The sequence below is a fragment of the Neomonachus schauinslandi genome, chromosome 12, assembly GCF_002201575.2.
Source record: "Neomonachus schauinslandi chromosome 12, ASM220157v2, whole genome shotgun sequence".
Taxonomy (NCBI): Eukaryota; Metazoa; Chordata; class Mammalia; order Carnivora; family Phocidae; genus Neomonachus; species Neomonachus schauinslandi.
The window spans coordinates 6867521-6885957 of NC_058414.1; the positions used below are offsets into that span (position 1 = coordinate 6867521).

General features: G+C 39.2%; 1 protein-coding gene across 1 annotated transcript; it reads left to right on the forward strand.

Annotated features, from left to right (window-relative positions):
- Window positions 1-14409: 14409 nt before the first annotated feature.
- POM121L12 (POM121 transmembrane nucleoporin like 12) lies at window positions 14410-15213 on the forward strand. The gene has a single exon (XM_021703721.1). The coding sequence runs from the start codon at window positions 14410-14412 to the stop codon at window positions 15211-15213; it is 804 nt and encodes a 267-aa protein (XP_021559396.1).
- Window positions 15214-18437: the final 3224 nt, after the last annotated feature.

Sequence of the window (18437 nt, forward strand, 5' to 3'; positions counted from 1 at the left end):
AAGAAAGAAAGAAAAGCACCTAGCCCATATGTGAAAGAGATTCATTACTAATATTAAAGTGTCTGCTGGAGGGCAGGAACTTGTTGGGCATCTGTCTTGGGATGAAGGTGCTGGTGGGCACCATCTTTGCATTCTCTTTTTCCTTCATTAGTATAAATACTCGTGGGCACATATTTTTGCAGTCTCCCTCTACCTTGCTAGCACCACTTGGCACACTCCATCTGGAGCTCTACTGCAGCCCCTCTAAAGTTTCTGGGCAAGCACTCCACCCCAGCTCAACTCACACAGCCCTCCTTGAACTGACAGGCATACATCCTGACCCTGTACCTCTAGTCCTGCTGAAGTTGGAGGGCAAATGCCTATCCCTTTGTTGCTCCTGCAGCCTGCCCAAGGCTGGTGGATAAGTGCCCTGATCCTGTGTAGCTCCTACAACCCTATCGAAGCCAGTGGACAGCGATAGTCCACAAAGGGCGTTCCCCTTGACTGTGGGGCTCTGGCAGCCAATGGGAGATCGAGTTTCCTGAGCCCCACAGGTTTGAAACAATTGGAGAGATAGCTTTTGGTAGGTTATCACCCCCCAGATAATTGCACAGACAGCAGACTGAAACACGCCTCCAGTTTTTCTGTGAAAAAGGCCTATTTACTTGTCCTGGAGCTTCAGCCTGAGAAGCAGCCTTCAGGTTTACCACACCTAGAGGATACAGAGGTTAGGCTCAGGCCTGACCTGTAGCCTTGGCCTCACTACAGAAAGAACCTTATATACTTGTCTGATCACAGTGGTGTGAAATCAGAAATCAATGGCCAGAAAAATAAAACTAGAAAAGGGGCGCCTGGGTGGCTCAGTGGGTTAAGCGACTGCCTGCGGCTCAGGTCATGATCTCAGAGTCCTGGGATCGAGCCCCGCATCAGGCACCCTGCTCGGTGGGAGGCCTGCTTCTCCCTCTCCCACTCCCCCTGCTTGTGTTCCCTCTCTCGCTGTCTCGCTCTCTGTCAAATAAATAAAGAAAATATTTTAAAAAAAGAAAAAGAAAACTAGAAAAAAATTTAAAAATGTGAAGATTATGCAACATGCTACTGAATCACCACTGGATTGACAGAGAAATCAAAAAACAGCAACAACATAACAACGACAACAAAAAACAACCTTGAGACAAATGAAAATGGAAATGCAACATACCAAAAATTATGGAATGCAGCAAAAACATTTTAAAGAGGGACTTTTATAGTGATAAAGTCCTACCTCAAGAAACAAGTAAAATCTAAAGGAAACTGTCTAATTTTACACCCAAAGAAACTAGAAGTAAAACAGATAAAACCAAAAATTAGGAGGAAAGAAATAATAAAGATCATACAGAAATAAATAAGAGACTAAAAAGATAACAGAAAAGATCAATAAAACTAAGAGCTGGTTGTTTGAAATTATATTGACATATCTTTAACTAGACTTACTGTTGCTCAAATAAATACAATCTGAAACTGAAGAGGAGAAATTACGAGAAAGCTCAAATAAATAAAATCTGAAACTGAAGAGGAGAAATTATGACTGATACCAAAGAAATACAAAGGATCATAAAAGACTATTATGAACAATTTTCACCAAAAATCTAACCAAGAAAAACCCAAGAAATGAATAAATTCCCAGAAACACACATTTTTCTAAGACTGAATGATGAAGAAAATGCAAATTTGAATAGACATGTTATTAGTAGGGAGATTGAATCAATCAAAAACCTCCTAACAAACAAAAGTCTGGGACCAGGCAGCTTTTCTCATGAATTCAACCAAAAATTCAAAGATTTAATGTACATTCTTCTCAAACTCTTCCAAAAACTGAAGAGAGGGGAAGTCTTCCAAACCCATTTTACAAGGGCAGCATGAACCTGATACCAAAACCAGACAAGAACACCAAAACAAAAAAAAAAAAAAGAAAGAAAGAAAGAAAGAAAGAAAGAAAAGAAAATTATAGGCCAATGCAATATCTCTGATGAATATAGATATAAATATCTTCAACAAAACATTAGCAAACCAAATTCAACAATACATGTAAGGGATCATATAGCAGGATCAAGTGGGATGTATAACAGCATTGCAAAAATGTCAATGTTTTTAAACCAATCAAAATGAAAGATAAAAATCATATGATTATCTCAAAAGAGAGAGAAAAATCATTTGACAAATTTCAATGATAGTATGATAAAAACACTTCAACAAGTGGGTATAGCAAGAACATACTTCAGTATAATAAAGGCCGTATGTGATGAGACCATAGCTAACTTCAATACTCAACGGTGAAAAAAATGAAAGTTTTTCTTTTAAGACAAGAAACAAGACAAGGAAACTCATTCTCACCACTCTTACTCAACACAGTATTGGAAATTGTAGCCAGAGCAGGTAGGCAGGAAAAATAAATCATCTAAATTGGGAATGAAGAAGTAAAACTGTCACAATTTGTAACCAAGTTTATTTAATATATATTAAAAATTTTTAAAGACTCCTTGGGGGAAAAAAAAAAAAGCTGTTACAAATAATGAACAAACCCAGTAAAGTTGCACGGTATAAAATCAGAATACAAAACTCTGTTGTGTTTTTATATACTATCATTGAACTATCAGAAAGAAAAAATAAGTAGTTATATATATATTTGTATCAACAGTAATAAAATACCTTGGTATAACTTTAACCATGGAAGTGAAAGTCCTGTGCACTGAAAACTATCAGGCATTGATTAAGAAATTGAAGAGGACATAAACAAATGAAAGGATTCTGAACAACAGACAATTCTAAAAAATTTATGGAACCACAAAAGACCGAGAATACCAAAACCAATATTGGGAAAGAAAATAAAGCTAGAGACATCATGCTCCCTGATTTCAAATTATATTACAAAGCAATAGTGATCAAAACAGTTTGGTATTGGCATAAAAACAGATACATAGATCTAATTACAGATAGTTGATGTTTTATAAAAGGTATAAATGCCTAAAATTTATTCATGCAGAAATAGAAAATATGTATGGGATTATCTCTACCTATTTTTTGAACTTGAATCAAATTTCTATATCTTTCATAAAAGATGTTTCACATAACGGAAAAAGAATGAAAGCTCTCTGACTCAGTTTTTTATGGTAGTATAACTTTGACACCAAAACTTTCAAGGATAATACAAAACAACAACAACAACAACTAAAAGTCAATTTTAACTTATAAAGTTATATATACATATTTTAGATGAATATCAATATGATAATGAATTGATAAATAAGAAATCCATTGATGAAATAGTTTTTAACACAAGAACATAAAGATGATTTAACATTAACAGATCAATGTAATTACTACTCAACGTTGAAGAATACATAAATGTATCAAGAGATACACAAACAATATTTATAAAATTCAGTGCACATTCACACAAATACTCCTAGAAAACTAGGAACATTATTAATGTGATATGAGTATCCCAAGGTATAACAAACATATTATTTAATAATAAAACTTTAAGAGAATTTATTTTTTTGTTAGAAACTATTTTCATTGCAATCATTAAGTGCTTTCCTAGAAGTAAAAGAAAACAAGTACTACAAGAAAATAGAAACATGTGGAATATAGATTGAATAGAAATAAAAACAATTTTCCTTCTTTGGAGGTGGTTTTTGTATCTGGAAAACAGACTCCACAGGCTAATGATTAGAACTCAGGTGGTTATTAACGTTGCTGAATGCAAGGTCCTAATACAAAAGTCAATAGTATAGACAGTCCATGACTTAAGTTGATTCAGCTTACATTTTTTTGTCTTTATGATGGTGTAAAAGCAATACTCATTCAGTAGAAAACAATACTTCAAATTTTGAATTCGGATCTTTTCCCAGGCTGTCCATATGCAGTCTAATCCTCTCCAATGATGCTGCGTAACAGCAGTGAACCACAACGCCCAGTCAGCCACCTGATCGTGATGGTCAACAACGGACACGCTGACAACCCTCCTGTTTTCCACATGCAGTACAGTATTCAATGATTTACATGAGATATTTGACACTTTATAATAAAATAATATTTCTGTTAGATTTGCCCAACTGTAGGCTAATGAAGTGTCACTGGCATATTTAAGGTAGGCTAGGCTAACCTATGATGTTTGGTAGGCGAGGTGTATTAAATACATTTTTTTTAAGATTTTATGTATTTATTTGAGAAAGAGAGAATGAAAGAGAGAGAGCACATGAGTGGGGGCAGGGTCAGAGGGAGAAGCATACTCCCTGCTGAGCAGGGAGCCCGATGCGGGACTCGATCCAGGCACTCCAGGATCGTGACCTGAGCCAAAGGCAGTCACTTAACCAACTGAGCCACCCAGACGCCCTTAAATACATTTTTTGACTTACAGTGTTTTCAGTTTACGATGGGTTTATCAGGAGATAACCCCAGCATAAGTCAAGGAAGATCTGTATTCCTATATACAGGGAAATTCTGACAAAAATATTTTTTAAAATAATACCATTTGCAATAGAAGCAAATTACAAGGTATGGAAATAAATCTAACACAAGGTATAAAAGACTTTCATAAAGGAATTCTAAAACATTGAAGGGTTTTAAAGAAGAATGGCAAAAGATAGCATATTCTTATGGTTGCACTTAGAAAATACATCACAAGGGACAGCAATGTTTCCTCCGTTCATCTCTAAGTCAACACTAATTTTAGTCAATATGCCACTGACATTTTTATCATTATTTCGGCAAAAAGATGTTACAATAATTACTGATGAATATATGGCCAAGAATATCCAAGACAGCATTGAGGAAGAAAAAAGATCGTGAACTCACATTCGAGAAAGCACAAAACAACAGGTGTAAAGTGATGGTAATTAAAAGAGCAAGGAAATGCTAAGGCAAGGTTATACAGGACAACTGAATTTTTTTTTTAAAGATTTTATTTATTTATTCATGAGAGACAGAGAGAGAGAGAGAGAGAGAGGCAGAGGGAGAAGCAGGCTCCCAAGGAGCAGAGAGCCCGATGTGGGACTTGATCCCAGGACCCTGGGATCATGACCTGAGCCTAAGGCAGACGCTTAACCATCTGAGCCACCCAGGTGCCCAAGGACAACTGAATTTAACAGTTTGCCTAGAAACACACACAGGGATAAATGTATTTAAAGCTATGGTGGTGGCATTAAAACCAGTGAAAAAAGATTCTTACACAGATGAGGTTGCAGCTGGCTTTTCACCCGGATAAATAAGTATGAAATCAGAATCCTATAACACAACCTATTCTTATCAAAATTGCAGATGAATGAAAACCCACAAACTAGGAAAACGTGATTTTGATTATGGAGATAGAGAAAGACAGAAACAGAACAATCCATAAACGAAATGTGGATCAACTTCACTTCATTGCAGAGAAAGATCATCTATTTAGAATGAGAAAAACACCAGAAAATAAAAAGAAGAAGATATTTGCAGTACAAAAGTCATCATTTCAACATCGGTAGATTTAATATAAAACCTTTAATATGTCACTTCTTTTGCAATTCAGATGCCAGGTATCACTTTGGCTCCATTTTATACGTCAACTATTGATGGGATCAGATGACAATTATAATTTTAGGTAGGGTGTACAATCTTGATGATGCTGAGGAAATGTCAGGTGCAATTTTCCTTCAAATTGCATTGTCATGTTTCATAATAGTAGAGAATAAAGGGAAACATTTTTGTACATATGATTTCTTTTTTTACACATCTTTTCATTCTTAATCTTTCTGGTCATTGTCAACATTGATGTTATGTCCCTTGCACTACAAATTAGTTTGGGGAGTCTCATTGACCCTATTAGAATACTGCTTTAATTCTACTAAAGACACATTAAAATACATGCACTCTCCTTACCAAACTGGAATGCTTTTATGAGGTAAAGTAAGTAGATGGATTGCACACCAAGACCCACAATTTATCCCACAGAATTATTCATGACTCCTCTGATTCTCCATCATTAAAACACCAGTCTACCTTATTTCCATGTAACTGACTTTAGCTTAGTATTCATCAGTGACAATTTTTGTTGGGTACGCAAATGGTGCAAATTTCCATTCGTCTTCTGCAAACTTTCCGCGTCATGGTTTCTTCTTTTTTTTTTTTTTTTTTTAAAGATTTTATTTATTTATTTGACAGAAAAAGACACAGCGAGAGAGGGAACACAAGCGGGGGGAGTAGGAGAGGGAGAAGCAGGCTTCCCGCCGAGCAGGGAGCCCGATGCGAGGCTCGATCCCAGGACCCTGAGATCATGACCTGAGCTGAAGGCAGATGCTTAACAACTGAGTCGCCCAGGCGCCCCATGGTTTCCTCTTTCTACATGTCCTGTACCCTTGCCATACATTAGGATTCTTGATTCCTTCTTACATCACCATAGCCATTTGAGAAAAATTGTTAATTGCATGGCCTTGGTTTTTTTGTTTGTTTTGTTTGTTTTCAATACTTAGATTTGCATCTGAAGCACAGACTTAATTTCATAAAAAGACAAATATTTTTAAAGTTATGTTGCCTTTGAGAAAGAAAGACTTTGTCTCAAGTTTCTTGTCCCATGGCCCTCTGAATTCCAGATAGAATATACCTATTGCTTTTCTCTTAGCTATGTCCTTATTACCTATGTGGAATTTATATTGACATGCCTTCTGTTAATGGACTGAAGTTGTTTTTCTGCCGATATTTGCTTTTATTTAATTCATACAATTAACAATAATAAACTCATCAGTCTATCTTTTACAGCAATGAACATTTTTACTATCTTGAAATGGGATCTATATTTTCTTAGACTACACCAGCTAACATCACTCTCTTTTTGTAGAATTCCTGAAATCTCATTCAAAGTGCTCAGTAATCTGTGACATAATATTTTTAGGACTAAAGAAATAAAGTTTTTCAAGGTTTGATATTAAAATGTGATGAATCAAAGTATTACTGAAGATGTGAATATAATTAATTAATATGATATGATATATCACATTAATTCATATAATCATACCATTAAGATATAATTTATTAATAAGAATTAATGCTTATGATATATTAATTTATACTTCTTAAAATGTGTACATTGTAAGGTTGATTTTAATTCATTCAAAACATATGGTAAGAGTTGGTTGAAAATCATTATCTTAACTAAAAAAAAAACCAAACTCATGTTCTTTGGAGTAATAATTTAGAGCCAAGTAGGTTTATGGCAATTATAATTGTAGGTTATGGCTATAATTTCATATTTTTTTATTTTGGATTAGGAATCAGACACTTTCACCATATATCTTCCAAAATTTATAAAAATCTCTCTCTCTAATACCTTAAAAATAAATTCAATATAAACATATTGCTGTCTCTGTTGAGACAGTAAATAAGTCACCATGCAAACATGATTTAAATAATCGATCTGCAGATCAGACTAGTGAGGTGGTGGGCACAATAATGAGTTTGAAAGAAAAAATGGTCACATGGATTTGAATGCTAAATGACATTCCTTTTCCATGTAAATTTGATTTGGTCAACAAAGCTTGACCAATCAGCTTCTCAGGAAATGACGTTGTCCTGAGATTGTTGAATGAGTAGTTTCAGCCAAGAATACAATATTCAGTATTTTGACATTCAGGATAACTTGTGGTAAATTAAATGAATATAACCAATGCCTAAACATTCAATCAGTTACTTAATTTGTATGTCTTATATGCTTTATAACCATAAACCCATAAACTTTGGCATGTATTTGTTCCATTGTTTGTTTTTGCTATCATTACCCTGAAGATGACAACATACCATATGCCATGGATTACTGAACCTTTACATTTTAGACATCGTTTAATTCGTTTAATCTATTAGATTGTACTATTTTTTTCGGTGGTATGACTCTGTTGACATAAGAGTTAAGTGTGATCAAGGCATAGACCATGCTGGCTCCTCAGTGGGACTGTTATGTTTCATTCATTTTATTTCATTTATTTTACATCAAATGAATCATTCGTGAGAATGCCTATTAGTAGTCAAGTCAACAAGAAACATGCATGGTTTCTGACGCTTAATCATTCTTGACTTACATTATTTTTAATACATTTTAGAATGACTTTTCAATTTCAGGTGAGCCCAAGACTGTCAGAAATGATCCTAATAAAAGAAGATCTGGCTGCCAAAGAGCATGCACCACAATGCCAATACATGTGGTGCTCATCTTTCTTAAAAGCTACAAAAATACGTTTCCTACTGTGACATCCAATATTCCAAAGAGCCTTCTCTAGAAATCACCCCTTCATTATGTCTTTGTAATTACTGTTTTCTGTCTGATGAATCTTATGCAAGCTGTGAGACTTTGAATTATGGATCTGGGAGAGTTACGAGAACAAAACTAGCTGCGGTTCCTGCAGCTAACCGTGCCAATCCTGCCTTCCCAGGCAGACCCTGTCGCTGTTAACCACTCCGTCATCTGTGCTCATTTTTGGTGAGTTGATCAAAATTTTAACTACAGGACCTTGGGGTGGATTTCTCGTTTCACAAGTGCTGGGCATCCACGGCAGCTAAGATATGGTATACAGCAGCACTCTAGAGACATAATTTTTGCCCTTAAAACTTTCATTTTCAGGAAGAAATATTTCAGCATAAAATGCCACCCCTATTTTCATTTTATGGCCTGAAAATTCCGATTATAGAATTATATCTGAACAGGACATTAGAAGGCACACATTTTGTTCTGTATATATTTAACAAACCATTGGATACATAATAGGAGATCATTCTAAAAAGAATGCAATGCCATGGGATTATGTTCTGAACATTTCTGGAAGTGTAAATCTCAAAAGGAATTACTTTTTTTAGAAACCAAATACATGAATGGAAGGTAAAGGCTGAACCTTTACAAATGTAGAATATAATCTTTCAATGAGCATTTATTAAGTACCAATACATATAACACCTACTATGCTCAGTGCTGACTTTATTGTCTGGTAATATGGACTTAAAGCATGAACCATCTTACATCCTGAGATTCAGTCATATATATGTAAGGGAGCAGACGTAACTTTCTTCATCAAAGGTTAGACTAGTATATAAATGAATGTAATTTCCTAATAGAGGAAAAACCTTGGGCAAGTGAACATGGAGCGAGATGGAAGGAAGAAGTTGCACCATCAGGCATGTCAATTAAGTCAATGCTGACCAACAAGGGGGATGTCAGAGTCCACAACAGGCCATGTTTCCCAGCCCAAAACCAGCCAGCCCAGTCACTTTGGACCATAGCTGACAACTGGATTCACTGGGAGGACTTTTAAAACTTACATTAGCTATTCACAGACCTTCTCCAGACTATTTTAAACAAAATAGCAGGACAAGGAGTTTTGCAAGTCATTCTAATATGCAACTGGAGTTGAGAACTTTGTATCTAGACTCAAGCATGCCAAATTTCAAAATACACATGTTCAAATGCTGAGGTAATTGATCTGGATAGTGCCCGAGGCCCTGCCTTCAAACAAACACTCAGGGTATGACTGAGATTGCCAGTCTTTGCGATCTGCTAGACATGCAGAATTGTAGGCCTCACCTCAGATCTACTGAATCAAAACCTACATTTTAACATCTCCAGATGACTTTAATGACCATTACATTTTCAGAAATGCTCCTAAAAAATACACATTTTTCCCAAGTGAGGAAAATGATACTCTGTATAATTTAGATATCAGATGATAGTCTCCTTTGCCTTCAATGTCTAACTTAAAGTGGTATAACTGCAATAAATGCTAGATCCTAAAACCATATACACTCACAATTAAGCCTATAGCTGCAATTTCAAAGTGTGGTCCCAGGGCAGGTCCCATTGCATCAACTGGGAAGATTTCTAACAAATGTAAATTGTTGGAACCTGTGCAGAACTACTGGGGGCGAGATCAACAATCTCTGTTTAGCCTGTCCTGGTGATTCTGATGCTGCACACTCATGTTTGAGAACCATAAGCCATAAAATCATTATAATACTGTAACTAATCAGAATGTAGACGTTAAAAATATTTTCTAAAAGACACATGAACTCAACTAATGGTATACCACTTCACACAAACCACAATGGCTAGAATGGAAAAGTGAGATCCTAATCAGTGCTGGAGAGACAGGGAGGCATTGGGACCCTCACATGCTGCTGATAGGGCTACAAAATAATGCAACCATTTCGAAAAAGTATGTGGCAGATTCTCAAATGATTAAATATACAATTATCAAATGACTGAGAAAAGTCAATTCCTAGATATACACCAAGGATAAATGAAATCATTTCCCTATACAGAATTTTATATATAAATGTTCAGAGCACATTATTCTTAATAGAATAAAGGTGGAAACAACCTAAAAGTCCACCACCTAGCAAAAAGGTAAACAAAATGTGGTCTATCTGCACAATGGAATAGTGTTGGGTCATAAGAAAGAATAAAGTGCTGATACATGCTACAGCACAGATAACCTTGAAAATATTATGCTAAGGGAAAGAAGTTAGTCACAAAAGACCACATGTTATATCATTCCATTTATCTGAAATCCCACAATATGGGACTCTATATACAGAGAAAGTAGATTTGTGGTTGCTTAGAGCTGAGAAGTGGGAGGGTAAGAGGTGATAGGTAAAGGGGTAAGGGTTTGCTTTGAGGTAATGAAAATATTAAAATTTGGGGCACCTGGGTGGCTCAGTCAGTTGAGTGGCCAACTCCTGATTTCGGCTCAGGTCATGATCTCAGGGCTTTGAGACTGAACCCTGTGTCGGGCTTCTTGCTCAGTGGGAGTTTTCTTGAGAATTCTCCCTCTCCCTCTTCCTCTGCCCTCCCGCCTCTAAAATGAATGAATAAATCTTTAAAAAAATAAAATTTATATTGAATTAAAATTTAAATTAAAAATTAAATTCCCATATCTGTGAAATATTAAAACTCCCATATTTATGAATGTACTAAGAGCCAATGAATTGTGCATGAGTGAATTGCCTGGTATATAAGTTATATCTCAAATAAAGTTATTAAAAAAAATAAGATTACTTGGTAGTGTGCAAGTAAACAATAAAACCAAAGAAATGAAATCTGTGATCCAAATTTGGCCCCAAGGTACCGAGTGTAACAAAGTGGTCAGCTCTACCAGCATGAGATAAATGTAAAGATCGCCAAGCTCAGGTTAACAGCACAGCAACAAAAACTGCCATATTTGTAGCAGCACTCAGGGAAAAAAAATAAATGAATAAAAAGAAATGGAGAACTATGAAACCAGATTTCTTTGAGAAAAAAAAGTGGGTCGAAGTATATATATATATATATATGCAATGTTTTCAATAAGAATTCTAGAATGGTTTAGAGCTTCAAGCTATCTGAATGTATAATTTAATTAAAGGTAAATATAAAATGATTAAGTTGCTAAAAAAAATTGAGCATTTCTAAAAAATACCTGGTCAGTAGTCTTCTGAAGTGTCAAGGTCATGGAAAACGAGGAAAGATGGATAAACTCTCATAGATTAGAACAGACTGAAAAGGATTAGTTCCTGAAAAAGAAAAGGAACAATTGGTAAAATTCAAATGGAGAATGGGGTTTCACAGCATCGAACTGAAGTTAATTTCATAGTTTTGAGAAACTTACCATAGTGACGTAACTTCATAACATTAAGGGAAGATGAGGGAACTACTGAGGGCAGAGTTTCTCAGTCCCTGCAGGGCCAGCATCTGTGGCCAGATCATTCTCTGCTGTGGGGCCTGTCTTATACACCAGAGGCTGTTTAGCAACATCCCTGGCCTTTACCCCATATCCCCAACCTACGTTCTCGAATGTCCCTGGGACAAGGGTTATAAAGCAGCAAAGCTGCCTCTAATTGGGAACCACTGATTTACCTTAATTCCTAACATTAACTAACCAAAAGAAATCTGTTATCTCCTTGTGGGTGAGAAGGAAAGGAAGCAGACATATTCAATGTCTATGCAAATAACTTTTAACTAATCAAGAAACATGTTGATTTACTGGTGAAGATGCATTTAGAGGTGATTCACTTCTGGCCGGCTGTACCTCACCAGCAGAGAGACTGTGGTTTTTGGAAGAGTGTTTAACCACAAACCAAAATGACACACATTGGATTGCACTGCAAATAGGATGTGGGAAACTCTGTCGATACTGGGGATTGAAGCACACTTTAAGAAATCTGTACTCAATTGCATTAATGATCCATTCTGATGATAATGATATCATCCTCTTAAGAGGCTTCTTAGATATAAAAGTCATTGCTATCCTCATCAAGAAATGTCTTATTAAGAAGAAAATTATAGCATAGGAAGTTCTTGTTTTCAAAATCATATTCTCTGGGATCATTAATAAATTAGGAATGTGGAAGAAATGAAAATGAATTAGTGATTGGGAAGTGTTACGATCTCATCCTCCAGTACCCCTTGGCTGATGGCACACCTACCTCTCCAACAAGTGACTTCTTTCCGAACTGCAGAAGCATTATGAAGCCTTCAGTGGTCTCCTTTTAATGTCCTCAACATTCACCTGTTTGCCTCTCAGATCCGGAATGCACCTGCTGCTTGCTCTTGGGTTTGGTACTTACTTTGCCAGACTCCACTTTTCTGTACCTTTACTGGCTAGCTCAGCAGGCACTTTGTGCATGTGCTTTTGAGGAAAACATTCTGGAAAACAGTTTGCTTTATACCACCTTCAACAGACCTCCAAACTCCATCACTATATATATATAAAATATAGTATTAGTAATCTTCAAACATTGTTTTTATAGTCAGATGTTTTTTAACTGTTAGTTGGAAACATGAGCCACTAATGTGTAAACATGGATTACCAGTAAAAATGGAAAAAAAGAGAAATCACATTAACGTTCAAAAAGAATAACATCTATATATGAATGTACGAAGCCTAAATTATAGAACAGTCTTCATAAAACCAACGTTGTCGGGGCTAAAACATAAATCGTGGTCTACTGTCACCATTTCCTTAAGAGGCAAACTGCAGAAAGTAACATTAACAACCACTCTAGAAGAATAAAACATGCATCACATTTACGAAAACAAAAACTTGTTATTTAGTTTTCCTTAAAAGAGCATTCAAGTGAATTATGTTTGGTTTTTACGATAATGAAAGAGAATGGCCGTCTGTCAATACCCAATCTGTAATTTTTGTGAACTGCAAGAATTATTATACCTTCTCCCTCTCAGATCAAGTCCCAAAATAGAGACAACTCTGCTGGTGGAGATGTAGACTTGTACAGACACTGGGGAAAATAGTTTGGTAATTTCTCAAAAAGTTAAACAGTTAAGGAGCTCCTGGGCGGCTCAGTAGGTTAAGCCTGGGACTTTTGATTTTGGCTGAGGTCATGATCTCAGGGTGATGAGATCTAGACCCAAGTAGGACTCCCTGATAAGCATGGAGTCTGCTTGAGGATACTCTCTCCCTCTCCCTGTGCCCCTCCCCACCCCCCGCTAGTATGTGCTCTCTCTCAAATAAATAAATCTTAAAAAAAAAAAATTAAGCAGTTAAGGTATGGCCTAGCAATTCTACCCTAGCTATACATCAAACAGAAATGAAAACATTTGTCCACATAAACTTTTATACATGAATGTTCATAACAACATTATTCGTAATATCAGAAGAGTGGAAACAACCCTAATGTCCATTAACTGGCAAAGGATAAACAACATGTGGTCTGTCTGTGCAATGGAATATTGCTGGATCATAAAGAGTGAAAAGCTGCAACCCGCTACTGCATGGACGGACATTGAAAACACAGTATGCTAAGCAAAAGAAGCCAGTCACAAAAGACTACATATTACATAATCCCATTTATATGAAAGCCCACAATAGAGAAATCTATATCTGGAGAGAAAATGAATGAGTGGTTGTTTAGGGCTGGGGGAAGGGGAGGTGGATGGGAAGGTGATAGTCATAGCATCCAGGCTTTCTCTTTGAAGCATGGATGTTCCCAAATTGAGTGTGGTGATGGGTGCACGTATCTGTGAACGTGCTGAAAGCCATAGAACTGTACTCTTTGGGTGAACTGTATGGTATGTGAATGATATTGCACTAAAGATGCTGGGGATTGGGGAGTGGAGATGGTGAAGTCCTAGTCCTCTCTCTGCAGCCAAACTCTTGCTATCAGCAGCTGGAAGAACAGAGACTGGAGGCTGTGACCTCCAGATAACCATGCACACTCAGGCTGCAGCTGCACCTGCAGACTTCTCCTGAGTCCCCTCTGCCAGCCTCACGCGCCCAGGGGTTATGGAGGGTTCCAGAACGCAAGCCCACGCGCTTTCCGTGCACCCAGATGCCAACGGTCATCTGAGTCCTGGGCGCTTTGGCTACAGCTGCGTCCGGCGACACTGGGAACTTCTGGAAGCCGAATCCCCAGTAGAAAACCGCCTCCCTGACGCCCGCTCCCATGGGCAACTACCTGAGCACATCCAAGCCCGAGCCGCCACCCCTCGCCCAAGGGCGCCGAAACCCGCCGCCCAGGCCTGCACAGGCCAACGACGGTGGGCACCGCATCTGCTCGGCACCCCTCCCGCAGATGCCGCCCAACTGGGACCCCGCCAAGCCGCGGAGGGTGGTCCCTGAGGCATGGAGGCGCTTTCCCGCCAAGCCACCTGCTGAGACAGTCCTGGGGCCGGATCTCTCCGGCGCCTGGGAGAGTTACATGAAGCGGTGGCTTTGGAGTGCCCGCCACCCAAGACGGATCTGGAGCCCTGTGACGGTCAGGATCGCGCCCCCTGAGCGCAGAGGGAACCCCTGGGTGTCCCAGGCACAGGGGCACGGCGCCTGCTCTGCAGGGCATCCACTAGTGGAGGAGCGCCCAGACCCTTGTGCCAAGGAGACCGTGCTGAGGGCTCTCAGCCAGTGCCAGAAGGGGAACAGGAAGTTTGACGGGCCCCTGTGGTTTGAGATTCCAGAGAGCACAAGCAGGAGGCGGAACCCGGAGCCCAGGCCATCTGCCTTTAAGCCCCTGATCAGAAATGGTGTGGTCCCTTCCTTTGTGCCCAGACCAGGGCCTCTAATCAGAAGCCTTCACTCCTGGAGCTACACTGTCTGCAGGGAGGACGCCGACCTCGAGCCTGATGCCCAGCCTTCACTGTCTGCTACCCACCCCACGGCAGGGGCGGTGTCAGCCCAGGGCCCAGATCCTCAGCTGCAGAGCTGGAAGAAGATGCAGTACTCCAGGGGCCTCCCACCTTCCTACAGTGCATAAGAACCGCACCAGGAGGGTTTCTTCCCAGCCTGCTGGCCCCTTTGGCTCCTAAGAGTCAGGCCCTGTTACCTGCCTCCTGAAATTCAAACCTTTATATTTATTCTCTTCTTGCTGACCCCATACTCTACCTGACACAATACCCCAGACCTGCCTGCCCTTACTCTGGAGAGCCCCACACTGAAGATTGTTGATGTTAAACCCCTTGCCTCCCCCTGCCTGCCCACTCCTTCCTGCCCTTTCCCCTCCTTTACTGGAAGGCATTCTTCTTTCCCCACCTTCTCTATTTGCCCAGTTTGTATAAATATTTGATCTCATTAAAATGATATTAATATTTTATAAAGGCCTTTTTATATAAAAGTAAAAGGAAAATGTTTCCAGACTATCAAGAGCAAGGGCAAAGACCCCGCACTGGTAATAACTTTTATTTATTTGAGGCCCAAAGAGAAGTCCAATAAAGCTAGAGTGGTGAGAGAGAACATAATATGAGGTTAGTGACACAGACAACGATGAAGTAATATAAAGCATTGGGGCCATGGAAGAGTTTGAGTTTTATTCTAAGAACCATAGGTTTTAAGCAGAGGTAAGACTAATCAGGTTGATGTGTTTTAAACTATGTGAAGAGTTTATCATCCAAAATCAGCAACTGAAACAGAAACAATAGGAGCCCAATGCTGTGGGCAGATTGGTCTGAAAGAGAAGTGATGTAGGTTAAAGGTGCACGTGAATTTGGGGTGTGTCTTGAAGGTAGATGTTTTGGGGCTTCCTAATGCAATAGATGATAGCATCAGGAAAGTAGAAGAATCCAGGAGTCTTAGCTTATTGGTTCCAAAAATTGCATGGTGACAGTGCCATTTATCGAGATGGGAAACGTCAATAGGGAACATAATTGGAGATATCAAAGGTTCTAAGTTAGTCATGTTTCCTCAGTGCATTCATTTGTTATCCCAGTGAAATTGTCACCTGTGCAGTTGAAAACATGAGCCTGGAACTCAGTGGAGAGTTTGAAATCAGAGAAATAAATGTAGAAGTCATGAACACATAAGCCCACTGATACACATGATGCTTAAAGCCAGTGCTATGTGGATTCACCAAGCAGAAAACCCAGAGAAGGCTAAGGATGAACCCTCTCATGCTCTGATGTTTAAAGGGCAAAAGAGGGCGCCTGGGTGGCTCAGTTGGTTAAGCGACTGCCTTCGGCTCAGGTCATGATCCTGGAGTCCCGGGATCGAGTCCCGCATCGGGCTCCCTGCTTGGCAGGGAGGCTGCTTCTCCCTCTGACCCTCCCCTCTCTCATGTGCTCTCTGTCTCTCTCATTCTCTCTGTCTCAAATAAATAAAAAAAATCTTTAAAAAAAAAAATAAATAAAGGGCAAAAGAGAGGAAAGGGAGAGAGAAGAAACCTGGGAAAACACAGCCACAGAGGACAGAGGTGGGACATAAGTCAGAAGCAGGAGAGACATTGAGGGGAGAGCTTTAGAAGGTGGAATTTATCACCCACGTTGGCTGCCACCGAAAAGTTGAGATATTCCATCACTGACTTTGAAAAGAGGAATCCTTTTAGAGTGTTGGAGGTAAAGCCTGAATTAATTTGGAAGACATTAGAAGGAGTGGATGTGGAGGCAGGGTCTGGAGAAGCCATGTGGTAGATATTCTGTCATAGAGTAAAGCAGGTGGGAGGCAGTTTTACTTTGTTCTGAAATTTTATTTTAGGAAAGGGTAAGGAATATGTTCAGCTGTAAAGGGATCTTTGGGAGGATCGGGAGGGATGGACTGCTAAGTGCTTGTGGAAGGTGGGGTGGCTCTCAGACACTTGATCCTCGATCGTGGCAGGGGCTGGGGGCAGTGGCTGTGGTGTGGAATGGGCTGAGGGGGGGGGTCCTGGTACCCGGGGGGAACATCAGTTCTCTGTCTTCAACTCTACCAGGGAAGTACAAAGCAAGTCTGTGTGAGAGAGGGCAGGAGGGAAATATTTGAGGTTTGACAAAACCGCTGAACATGCGAAACAGAATTCTCCCAGGGGGAAAAGGGAAAGACTTGGAGAATGTAGTAGAATTATGAGAAAAATATCAGGGTATCAGGGTTTCAGGGTTGGGTTCTTCAAACGAAATGGGAAACCAGGAAAAATGATTTATTAATCTTTAGATTTCATTTTACCTGAACAAATATACAAATAAGGATTGAGTCCACAATTGGTTTTAACCATTACATTTTAACCAATATTCTATTAACTAATATAGTTCAAAAGAATTTAATCAAGAGGGAGGAAGCAAAGGAGTTAAGGTGTGTATGAGACAGGGTTCTTCTGAGAATCAGAACCAGTGTGAGAGTGTGTATATGTGTGTGTGTGCATTTGCACTCACCTGTGGAGACAGAGAGAGAGAGAGAGGCAAGTTGATTGATTATAAAGAGTTGGCTCGGGACTCCTGGGTGGCACAGTAGCTTAAGCATCTGACTCTCGGTTTCCGCTCAGGTCATGATCTCAGGATCATGAGATTTGAACCCCCCATAGGGCTCCACACTCAGCTCGGAGTCTGCTTGAGATTCTCTCTCCCTCTCACTCTGCCCCTCCCACTCGTGCTCTCTCTGTCTCTGTCTCTAAAATAAATAAATAAATCTTAAAAAAATAAATAAATAAGAATTGGCTCATGTGATTATGGGGCCTGAGAAGTCCCAAGATCTACAGTTGGCAAGCTACAGACCCAGGAGACCTGAGTGTTAAGTTCCAGTCCAAGTCTGAAGTCAGAAGATGAATGTCCCGGGGCGGGGAGACACAGACAGACAGAGAAATCTTTCTTACTCAAACTTTGTTCTATCCCAGTGTTCCAAGGACTGATTGAGGCCCCTTCACATTGGGGAAGGCCATTTGCTTTACGCCGTCTATCATTTCAAATGTTATGTACATCCAGAAACATCCTCATAGACACACACAGAAAGATAGTTTAACCCGATATCTGGGGACCCTATCACCCAGTCAAGTTGGCACATACAATTAGCCATGACAGGGTGTTTTTAAAGGAGTAATTGTAATTTGGATTATAGAATCAAACTGGTTAAGAGAGAATTTGATGAGGGAGGGACCTAGGTAATGAGAACTACAGGGAAAATGATCAGAGTCCTAATGACAGGCGTCAGGGGTGTGAGAATTAGGTGAGGGAACAGAAATCTGTCAGTGTCCTAGAGGAGGTCAAGAAACATGGCGGGTGGAGGTTAAAGGCGCTATGAATA

Excerpts from the sequence above, each read along its gene's own strand:
- POM121L12 (XM_021703721.1), top strand. The coding sequence starts at position 14,410 with ATGGGCAACTACCTGAGCACATCCAAGCCCGAGCCGCCACCCCTCGCC.